Source organism: Callorhinchus milii, unplaced genomic scaffold, assembly GCF_018977255.1.
Source record: "Callorhinchus milii isolate IMCB2004 unplaced genomic scaffold, IMCB_Cmil_1.0 Scaffold9, whole genome shotgun sequence".
Taxonomy (NCBI): Eukaryota; Metazoa; Chordata; class Chondrichthyes; order Chimaeriformes; family Callorhinchidae; genus Callorhinchus; species Callorhinchus milii.
Window position 1 is genome coordinate 17,449,562 of NW_024704750.1, and position 18,973 is coordinate 17,468,534.

At 42.4% G+C, this 18,973-nt stretch overlaps 1 protein-coding gene across 4 annotated transcripts in view; it reads left to right on the forward strand.

Moving 5' to 3' along the window:
• Positions 1-18,973, forward strand: part of paplna (papilin a, proteoglycan-like sulfated glycoprotein) — a 45,518-nt gene that overhangs the window by 15,731 nt on the left and 10,814 nt on the right. For 2 of the 4 annotated variants that reach the window (XM_007893242.2, XM_042338049.1), the window contains exons 3-19: positions 2,348-2,408; positions 3,811-3,913; positions 4,368-4,498; positions 5,455-5,578; positions 6,244-6,324; positions 7,342-7,514; positions 7,618-7,744; positions 8,883-9,009; positions 10,042-10,107; positions 11,325-11,532; positions 12,462-12,638; positions 13,575-13,751; positions 14,443-14,593; positions 14,808-14,894; positions 15,772-16,075; positions 17,387-17,492; positions 18,722-18,854. In XM_007893242.2, coding sequence (XP_007891433.1) covers positions 2,348-2,408; positions 3,811-3,913; positions 4,368-4,498; positions 5,455-5,578; positions 6,244-6,324; positions 7,342-7,514; positions 7,618-7,744; positions 8,883-9,009; positions 10,042-10,107; positions 11,325-11,532; positions 12,462-12,638; positions 13,575-13,751; positions 14,443-14,593; positions 14,808-14,894; positions 15,772-16,075; positions 17,387-17,492; positions 18,722-18,854 — 2,336 coding nt within the window. The remainder of the gene's footprint in view (positions 1-2,347; positions 2,409-3,810; positions 3,914-4,367; positions 4,499-5,454; positions 5,579-6,243; positions 6,325-7,341; positions 7,515-7,617; positions 7,745-8,882; positions 9,010-10,041; positions 10,108-11,324; positions 11,533-12,461; positions 12,639-13,574; positions 13,752-14,442; positions 14,594-14,807; positions 14,895-15,771; positions 16,076-17,386; positions 17,493-18,721; positions 18,855-18,973) is intronic. The other 2 variants (XM_042338047.1, XM_042338048.1) reach the window with 2 other exon arrangements.

Here is an 18,973-nt window from a genome sequence, read left to right on the forward strand (position 1 = left end):
TCTTTTCTGGAATGGAGATTACTTTTATTCCTTTTCACCCATCTTCTCCACTGAATGAATAGTAATTACTATTACTCCTATAAAGTAAATATATATAAAGTTAATGTATTGTAAAGTGAATATATATATAATATATATATAGCTGTGTGTTTGAGGCAGTTCATATTTCAGCAATTGTGTATTTTTTGTTGAAGTACAGTGCAGTTTCAAGTGAAGCGCTTTTCTCTGTGGAGTCCCGAAGTATATTGGTTAGCACACTCACCTTGTAAGCGCGAGGACCCAGTTCGATTCCCGGGCAGAGTGAAACATTAGGCAAATTTCCTTACTGCACATGCCTTTGTTTATCTCGCAGTAATTAGGAACACAGTTGTTAGTTGATTGGCAAATCACTTTCCAGAGGTTATAATCCCTCCAAAATAATAAATGAATACGTCACTCAATCCACCACTGTTTGTGGGACATTGCTGTGCACAATTAGCTGCTGCGTTTCACCCAGAAAATACACAGTCAATCCACTTCGCAATATATTCTTTGAAGCACCTTGAGACATCTCAATGACGTGATAAGGAGCTATATCAAAAGCAGGGATTATTATTATCCATTTTATATCCTGAAATTATTGCTCAATTCCCAGGGAATTGCTTCCTTTGTGCTGTCTTGATGTAAACTCTGCTGTGCATTGTCTGGAAAATGTCACCCTGAGATTTCACTAATCTATAATTAAGATCATTAAACTGCCTGGTGACTCAGTAACCACAGAGATTACTGTCTGGAAGTTAAATGTTCTGCCCCTACTTTCCTCAGGGAGGGACCCTGTTAGCTGTAGAAGGAATCTGAATAACTTCAAAAAAGAACTGTGGAACAGTATTGTAGAGTACAGTAGGGTGGCCATATTTTGTAAACCAAATCCGAGAACACATATAAAAACAGTTGAGCTCAGAATTCTTGATGCTGACAGTACTGAAGAAGCTTGTTAGATTAATGGCTGTGTTTCTCTGATGAGTGTATCTGTTTTAGAAATTTATTGTTCTTACTCATTTTCTTGCTGAACTTGAAACCAAGCAAATTTGGCCCCAAGGACACATTACTTCATCCAGCAACTGTCCCCAGAAATCAGGGACTTTTGGTTGCCACAGTACAGAGGTATATGCCGATTAATCTGTACGTACTGGTGTCAGTCTGGTTCAGTTGATAGGACTCTAACTTACGAGTCAGGAGGTTGTGAATTTGAGTCCCACGTTGGGCCTTGAAATTCTTATACTGTAGGCTGATGCTTCAATTCAGTGCTGCATTGTTGGACATGCCATCCTTCAAATGAGATTTTAAACCCATTTACCATCTGCCTGTTCTGGTTGTTAAATAATAAGAATAGTCCTTGCATTTGATATAGCGCCTTATCATATCATCGACACGTCTCAAAACACTTCAGAGAATATACTGTAAAGTGAATTGACTATACATTTTGTGGGCGAAATACAGCAGCCAATTGCACACAGCAGAGTGCTGCGGCATTTGACCACAAAATCCACAATCTCTGCACTTCACAATATATCCTGTGAAGTGCTTTGAGACATTCTCACAATTTAAAAGGCACTATATCAAATGCAAATATTTGATATAGTACTTGGTATTCCTGTGGGTCATCTTAATAATCCTGCTTTTGATATAGTGCCTTATCACGCCATTCAAATGCCTCAAAGCGCTTCATAGGATAAACTCTAAAGTGGATTGACTGTATTTTATGGGCGAGACACAGCAGCCAGTTTGCGCACAGGTGTGAATGACCAACTTTATTTGAAGGATTGTCAGCCATGGTTGCTATTTTTTTTTGGTCAGCCAGGTGTCTTGATACATGCGGAAGGAAACCCATCACCATGCTTAATAGAATCCAAACCAAGCTGAGATTTCCATGCATCCCACAAAATACAGTCAATTCACTTTATAGTATATTTTGTGAAGCGCTTTGAGAAGATATGAAATGGTGCTATATTAAATGCAAGGATTATTATTATTACACATGGAAATTTGAGATAGATTGTCGGACTGGAATGCGCTCTCTCTCCCTGGGGGGGACACATCCTGCTTACCAAATTCCGGAAAGTATTAGGCGCAGGTTGGCATGAGCCAAGGCTTGGGGGACCCAGCGTCTGCTGGATTCTAACCAGCTAAAAACCCATTGATATTGCTGTCTGCCAAGCTTTCGGCCAGGACACTAGGAGAAACTCCAATGGGTTACAGTAACCCATTTACCCCCAAGAGTTACCATTTGTGATTCAGTCGCTGGTAAACAAGATTAAACCCAACAAGGTAGGATTTAATCCGTTTTGAATGTTTTGTTTATTTACAGGAGAGACGGCGGTAGCAACTGCATCGGCCCATCCAGAAATTACCGCTCCTGCAACATTCAGGTACAGTGAAACACTCGCTGCCTAATTAGGGTTGAAGCTTAAGGTTTTCTTGAGTCACCTGAGTGGGGCATGGAAACCCGTCGCCGCGCTTAACGAATGCACACCAGACAGTTCCGTGCATGCGATCTACACATGGAGATTCCTGCGTCTGGAATGGAACGCGCTCTCTCCCTGCAGGGACGCACTCTGTTTGCTTAATTCTGGAGAGTTCGAGGCACGGGTTGGTAAGAGCCAAGGCTTGGAGACTGCAGAGCATGTGTTGGGAGTTTAAACTGGCTAAAACCACATAAGCTTGTTATTAAGAGTCTGGCAAGCTTCCTGTTGCTTGTCCAGCTAGGTTCACCCAACTTATTACAGCTTTGGCTTGCAGGATTAATGGGAGCTGAGTGGGAAGAATTAGATTCTCCCACTTCCCACACAGATTCTGGGTAACACGCAAGTTATTTTCCCAAAGTCTTCCACTTTCAAATATTTTGGTATCTCGTTTCCATTCACTGATTCTCTTCTGCAAAGCACAACTCCACCTGGTGGCAAACCGTGACCAGTGTGGGAATTATTCCTGGTGCAATGTGACTTTTTCTCCTTCCCCTCCCAAATAGGGAATGAAAATGTGGTATTTACAGCAAGATGTTGCAAATAGGTTGCAGGTAAATGGACCTGCATCACTCCAACCTTCCTCCAGACTCAGTTCCAACACTGATTTGCATTTGAATTGGATGGTGTATATCCGGTTAACAGCAAGAATTGCTATTTTGCTGTGTTTTCAGCCCCACAAGTGATTCCGTTGAGCACCTCAATTTCATGTGTTTGTAGTTGATGATGGGTCAACACGTAAGTTGTGGTTTAATGGAGGCTGCTTTGTCCATGTAGAGCTTGTTTTTAGCACAATACTGTATTATTACACAATATACAGGATGGAAACCGGCCACTCAAACCAACTAGTGCTTGCCAGTGTTTGTACTTAACCTGAGTCTCAAACACCTTCCCTCCCCCCCCCCCCCCCCCCACTCCACTTTTTCCTTTCTCCCTTGTATGGGTCAAATTTTAAATATATTGATTTCTGTTTGAAGGTCCACCTCAAGACCTCCCTCTTTGACCACACGTTTGGTCATCCTTTCCCTACCCCCCTCAACTCTCACCCCTGGCTCAGATACAAATCCTGGACTGTCCAGCAACTTGCAACATCCTCCCAACATGAAGAGCGCTGTATAGATGTAATTTTGTTTTGGTTTCAGCCAAGGCTTCTGGCAGCGAGTTTCACATTTCACATCTGGATGAAGAAGTTTCTTCTAAACTTGTATCCTGAGTTCTGTACGTGTTAAATCTAAAAGTTGGTACCAATTGTAAGTCTCTTCCCTCCTATGAATCAGTAATTCCTAATATCCTGGTTTTGTCTGGACAGGATTGCCCGGAAGGATCTCGAGACTTCAGAGAAGAGCAGTGCTCTGAGTTTGATGGAAATGAATTCCAGGGAAAGAGATACAAATGGCTACCGTATTATGGAGGTAGAGGAAACACACAAAGCCTTTTGAGCACTAAGTTAATGTACACGTTAAAGCCGACAAAGAATATAGTATGTTTCTGGAAATTGAAAATGATGGATGAATTGTGTGATGCATATGGAAATCCATTGTATGTTTGCAAGTTTTGGCTCAATTAAGTGCAGTACGAACATAAAGCATTTTAGTCGGACACAATGGATAGAGTTAAGTGTACTCAACGGAAGTGGTTAACACCCACTTGTGTAGTATTGATTACCACCTGCTCCTCGAAATCCATTTGTCATGCATCATCCACATAAAAATTGATCATGAATAGCCCTCATCCGTGATTCGGTGCACAAATTTGGTTACAAAGCAAATGTGTGTATGGGAAGGGGGAGAAGTTGCTGGTTGATCGAACATTAAAAGTTTCATTGAGCAAACTGAGCATTAACCACTCTGATTTCATTACCCACAGCTCCGAACAAATGTGAACTGAATTGCATTCCCAAAGGGGAAAACTTTTACTATCGGCATCGAGAAGCAGTCAGAGATGGAACGCTGTGTGAACCTGGGAACAAGAACATTTGTATAGAAGGGGTTTGCAAGGTGAGTGGGATGGATGTTCATGCTAAATGACCGGAGGGTGAGCGCAGTATAAATTGGCCATCTGAATGCCTTCATCTCATCTTTAATCCGTTGGTTTTACCTCTCCCTGCAACTAGTCTGCTGAGGGTTGGGAAGGGAGTTAAAGCAAAGACATGATCTTGCCTGTGGATATCTTTTGCAGGGTAAGACTGCTTCACATCTGCTTGCATAACTGCTGAATATTTGCAGTAAATATACTTGCATAGTGGTGTCTAAACCCTTGGGATCCTAGTTTACTGGCATTCAGAAATCCTCTTAGATACCAATGAGAAGTGTTTGTGAATTAAGCGTCTCAACACCACTGCTTTTTCTCTATAATTAGTGTCCAATTATTGTTTCCGGAATTCATTTTCTTGTTCTCTTCCCCTTTGCACATGGCTCCTGGTTGTTTTCCAGTACTCTGCCAAAGTGGCCATTTATCTGTGAATTGCGTTAGGGGATCTTTAACGTCCATCTGGGCCTACAGATGTCTTTGTGTCTTATCCAATGGATGGTATCGCTGAAAATGCTGCCCCAGCACCATACTGGGGTTTTAGAGTAGACTGAGCTCAGGTTCCAATGTAGGGCTTGAACCTACAACCTTAAAATTGGTTACTCGCTCCATGGCTGTTTGTGACACATTGCTGTGCGCAACTGGCTGTGGCATTTTGTCCAAAAAATACGCAGTCAATCCATTTTACACTGTGTCCTGTGAAACACTTTGAGTCGTCTCAAAGTTATGAGAAGGCACTATGTCAAATGCAAAGATTATTATTACAACCTTCTGACCAAGAGGTGAGATTGCTACCAACTAAGCCAGGCTGTATACAAGCTTTATTGTTGTTTGTTGCTAATAACCAAAGAATTCCCATTAATGTTGAACTACAAGTTTCCTCGGTTTCTAATAATTTCTTTTGTTTCCTTTTTTTTCACGACAGCTTGTGGGCTGTGACAATACACTCGATTCATCGCAGACTGAAGACAAATGCCTGGAATGTGGAGGAGACGGGAGCAGCTGTTATGAAGTGAAAAGGATATTTAATGCGAATGACTTACCAATAGGTATAGTGCTAAGTACTTTTCTTTAAAATGCTCTGCTGATGACCTGAATTGTGTCATAATTGAGCTTTGTAGTGCAGTGATACTCGCAGAAGTCTTTATCTTTATAAATCATGTAATCGGCAGTCTTTACATGCACCCAAGTCCCATTCAGTTTCTTATCTAAGCCCCTTAGATTTCTTTGCAATAGTCGTATTAATCACCTTCTGACTCGTAATGCCTCTCCCCTACCCTCCGTTACTCCCATACTGTTTGCTTTGAATCGCGGGAAACCCATTGATGAATGCCAGTTACCGACCGGCTGCATTGAATCGCGGGAAACGTAGTCTTGATCCATTGATTCACGCGCAGAAGGATTTCATTTCCCGCGATTCAATGCAGTTCCAGTTCTTGCCAGTAAGGGAACATACGGAGACGAGTCGAGTTGCAATGGGTCACGAGAAACAAAGACTTGAACCATTACCGCATGCGCACTTCCTGGATGCCTTAAATTATACACGTAGTCTTGTAGATTATTGATTAAATCGGATTTTATTCAACTTGTAGTTTGCCTGCAACTCGGGTTTGGCGTAAGTCATATTAATTAAATGTTATGGATCTGACTGATACGATTTGTGAGTTTTTACTAGTTTATTGCAACACTGATTAGCCACTGCTTGCCTTTGCAGGTTACAACCAGATCTTTATAATCCCTATTGGGGCAACGAGCATTCGGATCAGGGAAGTGGTGCCCACTCGAAATTTTCTGGGTAGAGTCTCGACTTTCTTAATTTTGCTAGTTGTAGGCCTACTGGTTTTATTACTTGATTTGTTACTCTTTAACTCTAAAGATGAGTTATGCCTGCCTGACAAAGCTGCTCCGGATCCCATGATGAACTCAGGAATTAGCAGAGGTGGGGCCGGGGAGGGAAATGGTTGGGCAAGGTCCTTGCTCAACACGTCTCTGTTTCCCTAGCAATAAGTAGGAACCCGGTTGTTAGTCGATGGGCAGTTCCCTTAAAAAAAACAATCGACGACTTTGTGGGACACTGCTGTGTGCAATTGGCTCCTACGTTTTGCCCACAAAATATAGTCAATTCACTTTACAATATATTCTGTGAAGCGCTTTGAGACGTCGCAAGGACTTGAAAAGGTGCTATATCAAATGTAAGAATTATTATTGTTATCGTACATTTGATTCTTGCATTCTCCTTGAGTTTCACATTGATTCAAACAAACAAACATCCCTAAGCTTCACAGAATATAGTGTAAAGCGCTCTGGGACGCCACATCGTGTGAAAGGCGCTATATAAATGCAAGTTGTTGTAAACTGGGGGTTGGAGACCATGAGGGGTGGGGGTGGGAAAATGACTGAAGCGAGGGAAGGGGAGAGGCAAAGGAACTCTAGGTTGGAGTTCAAGAGAGTACAGGAAGAGAGTCTGAAGGCTCCACCTCCGATCATGGGGCTGGCAGGACAGGGGACCTGAAGCAGGCCAGTGCGGAGGGAGCAGACAGGTTAAGGATTTAGAAGGTCACAGAGGTAAGGTATTTAAAATGAAAGAAAATTCATCTAATTTCCCAGAGGTAGGGTGGGGTAAGACCATTGGAGGGATTCAAAAGTGAGAACAAGGATCTTGAATTCCATCCTCTGAGCGATGGGGAGCTTGTGGAACAGGGCGAGGACAGGCGTGATAGATTCACGGAGCTCTAGTGCTCAAGTGTTGATGTATCCTTTTTATTTGTCATGTAAAACTCATTGCAATTGTTTCCCATTGAAATAATTACAGCAATTAAAAATGTTCGTAGTGAATACTACCTGAATGGACATTGGACCATTGATTTCAGCCGAGCATTGTACATTGCAAACACTGTCATTCATTACGAGAGGGGATCTGAAGGGGATCTGGCGCCAGAGGTCATTCATGGGCGAGGACCCACCTCCGAGCCCTTGGTAATCGAGGTTAGTGTGGATCTGGACTGTTGAGTCGCTGTTGCCTATCAAAATGCAATGATTATTATTGAAACTGAGAATGGCTTGACTCGTGCGTCTGTTTGTTTTGCAGATTATCAGCCAGGAGCTAAATCAGGGCGTTGAGTATGAATACTTCTTACCTCGCTACAAAAGGCAGCCCCAAGGCTACTTCTGGAGTTTTGGCTCTTGGAGTTCGTGCAGTAAAGAATGTGGTGGAGGTAATTTTACTACCATTTCTTACAAACCTGGGGTCATGCAATGTATTTGTCCATTGTCCTTTCAGCCCAGAATAATGGAGCTGACTACTCCCTTCCCCGCTTCAGCCACCACACCCCCCCTCCCACCCCACACCCCCAGAGCGGAAACACAAAGAGTGAAAAGGAAAAGACGCTCCCAAAAACAATATGTACAATCCATAATAGCGTTTACAAAAGGAATGAGAAATATTTGAAAAAGAAAATGTTATAAAAGGGCAGGGAAGTGAATGGATAGCTCCAGATGTAAAAGGGCTATACTTTTGCAATTGGGACAGTCTCTGCTCAATTCCTGGTGGGTCAACTCAGGACTGGCCACCAGGAGAGTCGGGTCTGATCTGAGCTCCTCAATTGGGTAAAGGTACAGTGTGGTACAGCAATAAGCCGTGCAGCTTCAAATCTCGCTGTGTATTGTTAACTGAACTCCAGGGCAGTGGACAGGATGCACCAATTGGCCTCAGTGCTCCTGACTGTCCAGAAACTACTGCACCAACCCCTCCCACCTATACTGGATTGTGTGGGTGTTTAGTGTTTATTTCCTGATCAAATGTGGTATTTCTCCTCCCACACAAATAGCTCGGACACTCGTTTCAAGGTTCACTCATAAATAAAAGTGAATTTTAGACGAGCACTGAAGGGAACCTGTAGATCTCTGAACTTGCAAATGAGGGTGAGGGAAGAAGTGAGCTTACCGTCTTTGCCTTGTTGAGATTATTTTCCTTGTAGTTCTAAAAACACAGGTGCGACACTTTACAGTAGACCCTGTGAAGTGCTTTGAGACAATTTGACAACTTGATAAGGGCGAAATTCAAGGATTATCATTGCACTATTTCCAAACACGTAAGGGAATGGTCCAGGAATAATGAGCGAGGTTTCGAGGAGAAATGAATTTTGTAGCATAAAAACATGAAAAATGTATTTTCCTTTAAGAAAATGTTTATCTTTTTTCCTTTATGAAAAGCAATTTTGCTCAGCCTTCAGCTGAGGAATGGAACAATTTATTCACTCACAAAGAGAGAGCTTTAACTGGTGCAGATCGAAAAAGGTTTTTCTTCCGAGAGTTGCCCATAACGGTTTTCTTTTGCTTTGTTTTGTTGCGTAGGCTACCAGACACGACTTACATTTTGTACCATTGACAGCGAAGCCTATCCAGATCAGCTGTGCCAGGCTGAGCTGAGGCCGATCAGCAACAAGACCTGCAACATTCAGCTGTGCCCTCAGACAAAACGGTAGGTGGTCTCTGCACGTACATAATGGAAATACACAAATGAGTGCGTCCGGCAGACCCTCTGATACCTCATATATATAGCCTATATATATATAGCTCAGATAGCCTATATATCTGAGCCTTCATGATGAGTTTCACCTTTAGGCTGATTACTAAAAAGAGCAATCTTCACTAATAATAATAATACTTGCATTTGATGTAGCGCCTTATCACATCATTGAGATGTCTCAAAGCAAATCACGGGGTACACTGTAAAGTGGATTGACTACATTTTGTGAGCGAAACATGGCAGTAAATTGCACACAGCAGTGTCCCACAAGGAGCCATGGAGTGACCGATTTTATTTTCGGGGGGATTATTGGCCAGGAAACTGTTAGAGAGAAACTCCCTTCTCTTCTCGAATTGTGCAATGGGATCCCAATGCTGCGTTGCTCCCAAGTCCTGAAGTAGGGCTTGAATCCGCAACCTTCTGACTTGGAGGTGAAAGTGCTACCACTGAATCAGGCTGACACATTAACTGGAAAGGCAGAAGAGAGGAGAACCCCATTATAAGGATGTAGTGCAAATCCGCCCCAGAGCAGTCCAGGTAACTGGGATCCAAACCACTGCGGTGCCCGAAATCCCACCCAGTCTTGGCCAGCATAATTATTTTGTGTTTAAAAGTTAAGATCGTGCAAAATTAGGGATAATGTTTCGTTCGCTCGGTGCTTAGAAATAAATTGCTTTCAAATTAACACTGAATTGAAGACTTTTTCCCCAATTCTGTGCAATATCATGTTTCTAAGACAAACTGGTCTTACGGTCTATTAGATTAGGTGACATTTCAGGCTGTGTGTAGTTCAGTGCTTACCTTTTTTTGTACTTCTGTAAACTGGATCGTGTGTGCATCCCCGTGCCCAAACATCAACAAATTCCATCACATCCAATATTCATACATTTAATTTAAATTCTGGGAAATTAGATGTTTTTTTATTTTAAACACTGAGAAAAATTGAAGCTTTTTTTTATAAAAAAAATTTGTTCCATGCATAAGGATTTCATTCGTAAATCGACCGAGAGGGTGGAGTGAAAGTGAATGTCAAAGGTCAGAAGTTTACAGGTAACCAAGATGGCTACTACCAATGTATGCACATCTGCAAAATATTTGAGAAAAAAAATCAATGCTGCAAAATATTTTTTTTCTCTCTCTGGCTGCATAGAAGTTTGCAAAGGTGGTGCAGTGCTGTGTGGTGGAGAAGGTGAGTTGCTAAATAGTGGAGAAAGAGCTTGCTTATAGCTGGGAGCTTCAAAGGCAGCACTGCAGCTTCTGGTGTTTGGGCTGTGCTGTAGATGGACATTTTATTGTTATGCAATAAATTAATCTCTCTTTTCTCCCTTGAAGGTATTTAATCTTTTTTTCCCTCCACTGAGTTGCAATTTCCCTGCCGGTAATTGATGCAAGTGGCCTTTGTTGGTTGCGTGATTAGGAGAACTTTTAGAAAATGTTACGGCAGTAACCGGACAACTAGTATTTAGTTCTGTTTGGTTGCAACAAAAGGGGATCGATCGCTCAGGTCTTTGAGGCAGTGCAGAGGAGAGCAATGAGAATAGATTCCCATTGTTGAGAGGACTTCGTCTTGGAGGAAAGTGGGATTTAACCTGCGCCTAATACTCTCTGGAATTAGGTAAGCAGGATGCATCCCTCCAGGAAGAGAATGTGTATTCTATTCCAACAAATCTCTGGAATTTCCATATGTAGGTGGGATGCGTGGAATTCTCAGTTTAGTTTGGATACTCTTAAGTGCAGTGATGGATTTCCGCATGTGTCAGACACGTGGCTGACCAAAAAAAAGGAAGATAGAAACTTATAGAGCTACATAAGATCCTACATGGCACATAGAAAGAGTAATACAGAAGTCATTTAATTTTATAAAAAGCCTTTCAAGTGAAAACAGGTCTCAAAGTGCTTTCGACATTCCCGTTATGGAAATGTGCATTCATGGCTAATAAATATTTTCGGTGTATCAACCTGGACTACCTCAAGCTAAACTCATATGTTTTAGGTGACTATGGGCTCAGAATCCTCTGAGACGGTCAATCGTCTGATACAAAAACTCAACTGCTTGGAGGGCAACCCTCACAAGCTACCCACTAGAGAGAACATAAGAATTGCGAGATGAAAGAAGACCAAGATCCATCCAGTTTGCTTTACACCATCCTGGCAGTCGCATGCACATGTCACATCCCAAACTATATACTGTATCTCAAGCTATTATTTCCTAAGGGAAATCTAATTAGAATTCATTGACTTGAGTATTAACCTTTACATCCCATCAGATGGAAGACGGGTGACTGGGGAATGTGTTCAGTCACATGTGGAGGAGGGGTTCAGACCAGGTCTGCGTATTGCACTTACGTGGACAGAAGTGGAGCTGAGTTGGTGGCGGATGTCACTGAATGCGTTGGGGCTGGAGGCAAGCCTCAATCCCGGCGCGCATGCAACCTTCTTCAGTGTGCTGCGTGGATCGGGACACAGTGGTCCGAGGTACGGAAATACAGCCCACAGCCAAACCCTGATCTGCAGGGTGTCCACAAAGTCCTGTTATCCCCATGTGTTTTATCTCTCTACAGTGCACTCACTGCTCCACAACTGAAACATGTGGAAGGATGATGATAATTGTATTTGGAAGAGCTTAATTGTATTCGGTTCAAGTGTTTCACTGTATTTAGACGTCCAGAGGCTCGGTGTGAGCAAGCGCCATAATTTTCATGGCAGATAATGGTCCGTCACCATCGTCCGTAACATTGAATAAGTGATGAGGTGAAATGCATCTCTTTCAGCTTGTTTCGGTGCCTCCATAGTCTCATATCGCTGTTTCAGTTCTGGTCACTTGTGCCCACCTTCAGCATGGTACAAGGTGGCATCGATAGGGGCACAGACCTTCTCCCCTGCGCACCCTTTATTCACTACAGGTCATAATTGCTCCTCCAATGTCTCCTTGTGATAACCTGGCAGCAAATGCAATTCAAGCACAAAGTGCTGAGCCACGTACCTCAGCCAACACAACACGGGGGTGCACACACACACACACCAAATTTTGAACATCTGGGCCGGGGATGGGGACGGTGAGTGCCGAGAGCCAGACGAGATAAAAGCAAGGCTTGCTAAGCCACATCCTGCATTTCCTCACGCTGGTCAAACATGATGTTTGCAGCACTGCTTCAAGGAAAGTGACCAAGAGCTTTTTTTGCACTTATACCCACACATGAACCGATACATATATGCAAAAACACGCATTCACAGACTGGAGTGACTCCAACCCTCACCTGTGTCCGAGCACGTTGGCCTGGGGGTTGGTGGGTGTCAAGAGAAAGTGACTCTAGATAGGTGAATCTCATGCCTATAAAGTGTATTAATTATTTTCATTAACTCCAAAGTGAATGTGTGTGTATATTTCCTGTGTCCTGTTGCAGTGTTCAGTAACTTGTGGCGAAGGGATTCAGACCAGATCAGTTTCATGTATGTCGCAATCAGGTAGTCAGCTTCCAGCCTTTGCCTGTTCGTCTCAACTCAGGCCTTCAGCATCTCAGGCCTGTGTGCTCAGCTCATGTACTGAAGCTGCTTCATGGTACATTGAAGCCTGGGGGCCGGTAAGTCAAAGCATTATATTTTTCTCCTTCCTTAGTCTTGGATCCAATACCCACATCCTTCATTTCTCCTGTGAAGTCACTAATACTTGCTGGAGAATGGCTTTGGGTACCCCACTTGTGTGGCCATTTTTTATACATGAGCTTGGCAGTAAGTCGACAATGGTGGGGAGGAGAAGTGAGCATAGGAGCAAAGCCTCCATCCTGTCTTAACCAGGAATCGTCTTATATATCTTTCTTTCTGCAGGAGTTATTGCATAGTGATAAGGAACAGAAAACCTTCTGTAGTCTTGGATGTATGGGCTTAATGCAGCCAAATTGGGATTTTGCCTGTTCAAAATGTGTAATAAAAAGTTTGCGAGGTTTATTGATTTTGTGCGTGTTATTCCCTGCTGAGATCAGTGTTATGCCGTGCTTACTGGTACAGACTAAGAATAATTCTTGCATTTGATGTAACAGCTATCAAGTCGAGACTGTTCACAGAGAATTGCTGTCAAGTGTAGTGACTAATTGTTGTATGCAAATTGGCTATTGCAATTATTAACAATGTCGAACCAATAGCAGTGAAGTCAATGGCCAACTTATTATAATTTTCACTTTTCAAATAGTCTTGGAATGTTTCAATAGACAGATTGGATCTCTGTTTAACATCTTATTCTAAGCACATCTAACAATGCAGTGCTCCACCATACTGGGTATGTAGCTCAGTCTATGAGCTCAGAAATCCTGCCATGGGGTTTGAACCCATAATCTGACATCAATTTGATCTGCACTGACCAACGATTGAATCTGGTGACCTTCTGGTCGCAATGAATTATATCCATACTATTCAGGCCATTTACATTAAATCCTTTTTTTTAAAACTTAGCATTTTTTCAAGCCATTTTTATACTTAACTATGAAGTGAATGCCTTATGTAATCCTGTGTCCTATTTGCAGTGTTCAGTATCTTGTGGCGAAGGGATTCAGACCAGATCGGTTTCATGTATGTCACAATCTGGTAGTCAGCGTTCAGCCTTTGCCTGTTCATCTCACCCCAAGCCTTCAATGACTCAGTCCTGTGTATTCAGTGCCTGCTCTGAAAGCTTTTCGTGGTACATTGGAACCTGGGGTCTGGTGAGTGAGTCAGTCACAACATTTTTATTCTTTCTGGTTGAAGGAATCGGGTACATAACTGCTGGTTAATACAAATAGGGAGACACATGGCAGCCGACTGTGTAATCTAAGTTATTTTGTTGGGATCATTTATAATAATCTTTGTATTTGATATATAGCCTTATCACATTATCAAAGCATTTCAATGCATTTCACAGGAATTAGTATATTTTTAGGATGGAGAGAAAGTAACTTCAAGTTCAGGCTTTTTAGCCTTGAGGTGCTATCTCCAGTTCTGTGATTTTTACACAGAAGGTTTGTTAGAATATGGAATGCCCTCCCAAGAACTATGATTGAGACAGAGTCTATATTACCATAACAACTTGCATTTATGTAGCGCCCTCCCTGCAAGTTAGCGCTGAAAATATATTAGCTCTTAAGAAGGAATAGGCTAAATATCTAAAAAGTAGTATATTTAAGTGGGGCCTGGGATTAGGTGAATGGGACTAAATAGTAGTCAGAGTCAGCATGGACACAGTGGGTCAAATGGCCTCTTTCTGTGCTGTAAATTCAATGGTTCTCATGCCATTAGTATACTATAATATTCTGGTAGTTATTTTGGAAAGGAAGTGAACAGAAGACCTTATGAACAGTGCATAAAGTGAGTAGTTGGGCTTAGGTGTCCTGATACCCATCACTTGATTTGTTGCAGTGTTCCAAGAGCTGTGCTTCAGGACGACGGAAACGCCAGGTCCTTTGCTACGATCAGGATCTCAAATATCAGCTCCCAGAACTATGTAACCTCAGGGCTCGACCACACGAAATTGAGGAATGCAACACGCAACCGTGCTTCCTGCCGCAAGGTAAACCTCGCTTCTTGTTTGCGTTGCTCTTTTTTTAATGGAGGCGAGATTGGGATCTTTCTATTTTGTAAAATGCTTTCTTATCTACCTAGCTGGACAGCTGGAGGAGAGAGGATTGTGCCCTGATTTTAACAACTAGATTCTTTTGGACTGTTTTCACAAACGTGGCAATCATTACATTATTTGCTAATCATATTTTCTTCGACTCGCACAGATGTTCCGAGTATGCAGGACCCCACAGGATTTGATCCAGATAGAGAGATACAGATTGTCCCATTTGCTGGCGGTCAGCCATCTTCAGGTGAGTGGGCCCTTCAGAACCTAGTTATAATGGGTTAGTCCAAATAATATTTTTTTTGTCAAGGAAATAGTTATTTTTCCAGCAAATAAATTCTTCCTCAAAGTCTTCATTGTGAAGTTCAGGCATTGTAACCAAAAGAGGGCACCACAAAATATAAATCAATCCACTTTACAGTATATTCTGTGAAGCGTTTTGAGACTAATACCAGGATTATTATTATTTTCTCTGCTTCCTTCAGGTGGATGTTCGATCCCTGTTTGAAAAGACTAGGGAGTTTCTCCAGAGTCTCTCAGTGTGACCCTCCAAATTAATTGGTTGTTAGGGTCGTAGATATTTCAAGGGGAACTTGCTGATAATGCAAATGGCTGCCAAGTTTGCCTACAAATAGTCATTACAATAAAGCGTAGTGGTTAGTGCTCACCTTGCAAGCAAGAGGACCCAGGTTCAATTCCCGGTCGGCGTGAAATCTTAGGCAAGTTTTCTTACTCCATATGTCTCTGTTTACCTAGCAATAAGTAGGAACCCGGTTGTTAGTCGATTGACAGAGTGTTTTCCAGGGGTAATAATCCATCCAAAATAAATTAATTAAAATTTGCTCACTCAATCCACGAATGATTGTGGGACACTGCTGTGAGCAACTGACTGCGGCATTTTGGCCACAAGATACACAGTCACTTCACAGTCAATGCACTTTACAATATATTCTGTGAAGCGTTTTGATAATTCTCAATGACATGATAATGCGCTATAACAAATGTGAGTATTAGTATTATGATAAACGATGATTCACTGTGGTAAAGTGCTACAGATATGCAAGTTTCCTACATTATTCTCCCCCTCTCATGCTCGAGACTGTTTTTATGTTTCAATCTGTTAGACTGGTACCCTAGCCAGGATTACCTCCCAGGAAGAAGAGAGTCCAACCAGCTTCCTTCTCTGTCACGAAGAAATGAATGGGAGCGGCCGACCTACTACCATTTTGTCCCCGAATCGGATTATCCTACTTCAGGAAGCGTTTCCAACCCATCGAGACCCAACCCACCTCAGCCACGCCAGGAACTGCTGGCACCCTCTCTGAACGATTGTACTGTGGAATCTTATGGCTGCTGCCCTGATGGCTTTGCCCCAGCGAGAGGACCGGGAGGGCAGGGCTGCCCATCCATTCCGTGCTACAAAAGCAGGTAGTGAGTAGATTGTTAGTGTAGCTTTTCAGAGCAAAGTGTCTTTTGTCTGACTGTCCATGAAGATTATGCGTTAAAATGTTTCCTTTTGGTATTTCTCCGTGTTACTAAACAATGCAAACAGAAAGTCCTTGGTACAATTCCATGTCTATACTGAGTTTAGCTAGGTGCCATAATTCTGTAGCGTAGTAGTTAGAGCACTCGCCTGCCACAAGCGAGAGAATCCAGGTTCGATTCCCAGGTGCGGCACAACCTTAGGCAAGTTTCCTTACTCCACATGCCTCTGTTTACCTAACAGTAAGTATATACCCGGTTGTTAGTCAATTGGCGGATTGCTTTCCAGGGGTAATTAATCCCTCCCAAAAAAATAATAATAATTCGGTCACTCAATCCATGACTGTTTGTGGGATGCTGCTGTGTGCAATTGGCTGCTGCCCACAAAATGTTCACTATACAGTATATTCTGTGAAGCGTTTTGAGATGTCTCCATGATTTGGTAAGGCGCAAAATCAAACACAAAAGTAATTTATGAAAGAAACTTAATGTAAGGTTGAGATGTGTGTGGATGTACTTTGTCAGAGTTTGGGGCTGATTTTAACAGTCTTTACTATCTTTACTTTCTGTACAGAGTCTCTACTTGCTAACCCTTTGTGAAATTTTCATTGTTTGTCAGAACACTTACTAAAAGCTTGCAGGAATATCACACAATTTAGACCTTATTACAGAGGACCACCTTATAATGGGGTCACACTGAATGGTAACTTTTTTTCTCTCTGCTGATTTATTGTGACTGTTCGCCCGGCTCCACTGGCTCCTCATCCCTCAGAGGATAGAATTCAAAATCCTCATCCTCACCTTCAAGGCCCTCCAAGACCTTGCCCCCTCCTACAGCTCTGACCTGTTGACCCCCTATCAACCTGTACGCTCTCTCCGCGCTCTCCACTCAGCAGGCTCCAGCCTGCTCCACGTCTGCACCCTACCATCAGCGGCCGAGCTTTCAGCCTCTCTGCTCCCACCCTTTGGAACTCCATCCCACAATCCCTTCCCCTTGCTCCGTCCCTCACCTCTTTCAAGGCACGACTGAAGATCCTCTTTTTCGACCATGCCTTCAGCTGCCCGCCTCCCTCTCTGGCCTCCCTCATCCCAACCCTGACCCCACATGTTCGAATCCTGATCCCCGACGGTTCAATGCCTTGGGACGTCCTCCCGACATGAAAGGCGCTTTACAGATGTAATTTTGTTGTTGTTAACTGGGAAGCGAGCCAGTATAAACGTGTTCTGAATCATCATACAGATATTTTAATTGATCAGGTATGGATGTTGCCCTGATGGAGTGACTTCGGCAAAAGGAGCTGATCATGCAGGGTGTCCGAGGCATCACACAGATCATTATAATGAAGATACCAGGGGAACGTCTGTAAGTAAAGTGTGTCTTTGTAATACTGTGAGTTTCATTCTGCTGCCCCTTGTCTGTAACTTTTGACATTTCTCATTTCTGAATAACTTAATTCCCTTGAAAAGAATCTTTGTCTGTTTTTTCCTAACCTTTAATTATGATTATCTTAAATTTGTGTCCTTGTTACTGACTCACCAACCGGTGGAAACAATCTATTTCTCTTCAACGCCTGTTTTGTAATTGTGAAGACCTCTATCGGGTCACACCACAGAAAATGCCTTAAAATTAAGTTTTTTGTTCATTTTGAGTTTAATTACCTGCTCAGAGTGAAAGTGCTGTTGAAATGTTTGATTCTCCATCAGTGTTAATAAAGTGAGCAGCAGGTTTGTGTGGAAGAACTGAGCTCACTAATCCACCTCCCTGTCGATCCCATGTGCACCCCTGTACTTAAGGTCAATTAAAACTATACTAAATATCATTTTACTAACTTAGAGCCAGAAATTAGTTTACCGTAACATATTTATTGAAACATTACGTCCATGCACCATTGTGCTTTCCCAAGTGTGAGCCTGCTGTAAACCACTGGATTGCACTGCATTTGCCTCTAGAAATGGTATCCCAAATGTCCTGCTCTGAGGTTCAGGATTGAATGCGACTTGTACTGATAACTAAACTCAGTAAATATCCTCAATATTTGATTCTGAACTGAACACTGTAGTTAACACTTTATGTTTTGGTTTGAAGAACAGCCAGTTATAACCGATGTAGATGTTCTTTTCTTCATGTGTTAGGAGCACTAAGATTTATAAATCGCAGTTGTTTTATCAGCTTTCAAATGTCATTGTTGGCAGTACAGGTGCCAGATGCCTATAATGACAGCTGTGGTCACCATTAGGGGATTATTGAGATGCTATTTGCTCCAGATCTTCTGATCTGCATGTTTTAAACATTTGATCTTAATGTGTCGGGTTACAATCTCTTGCGCATTATCAAACAGATAAGAGGAAGAAACGATAGAACTGCGTAGTTATTGACTCAAACTGAAAATGAAACCGGATACACAAAGCATTTTCATCCATTTCTAAATATAAATATAAACTATGGTAAGTATCGCTCTTGCCTCTTGTTTTTATTGAGCATGTGCGAGATGCTACCTAGCGGCGATCGACTGATTGGAGACCCCTGTTGTACGTTTTTTTAAAACAATGAATGGTACAGCTTTTAAGCACAAACTCTCTGCCTGTGTGAAGGATTCCCGTGTTTCGACTCGAGATGAACCATCAACCAGTGCGTGCCGAGGTTCTACATTTGGCTGCTGTCACGACCAGTCCACCTCTGCTTCAGGCCCCACTGGAGAAGGATGCAGGAATGTGCCTCACTATCGTACGTTATCTAATTATTTGCTGCTTTTGAACATTTACAATTCTTTTAAAAAATAACTTTTGATTATTCAGTATAATGGAGGCATAACAAATTGTGAACTGGTTGTAAATTGTGAACTG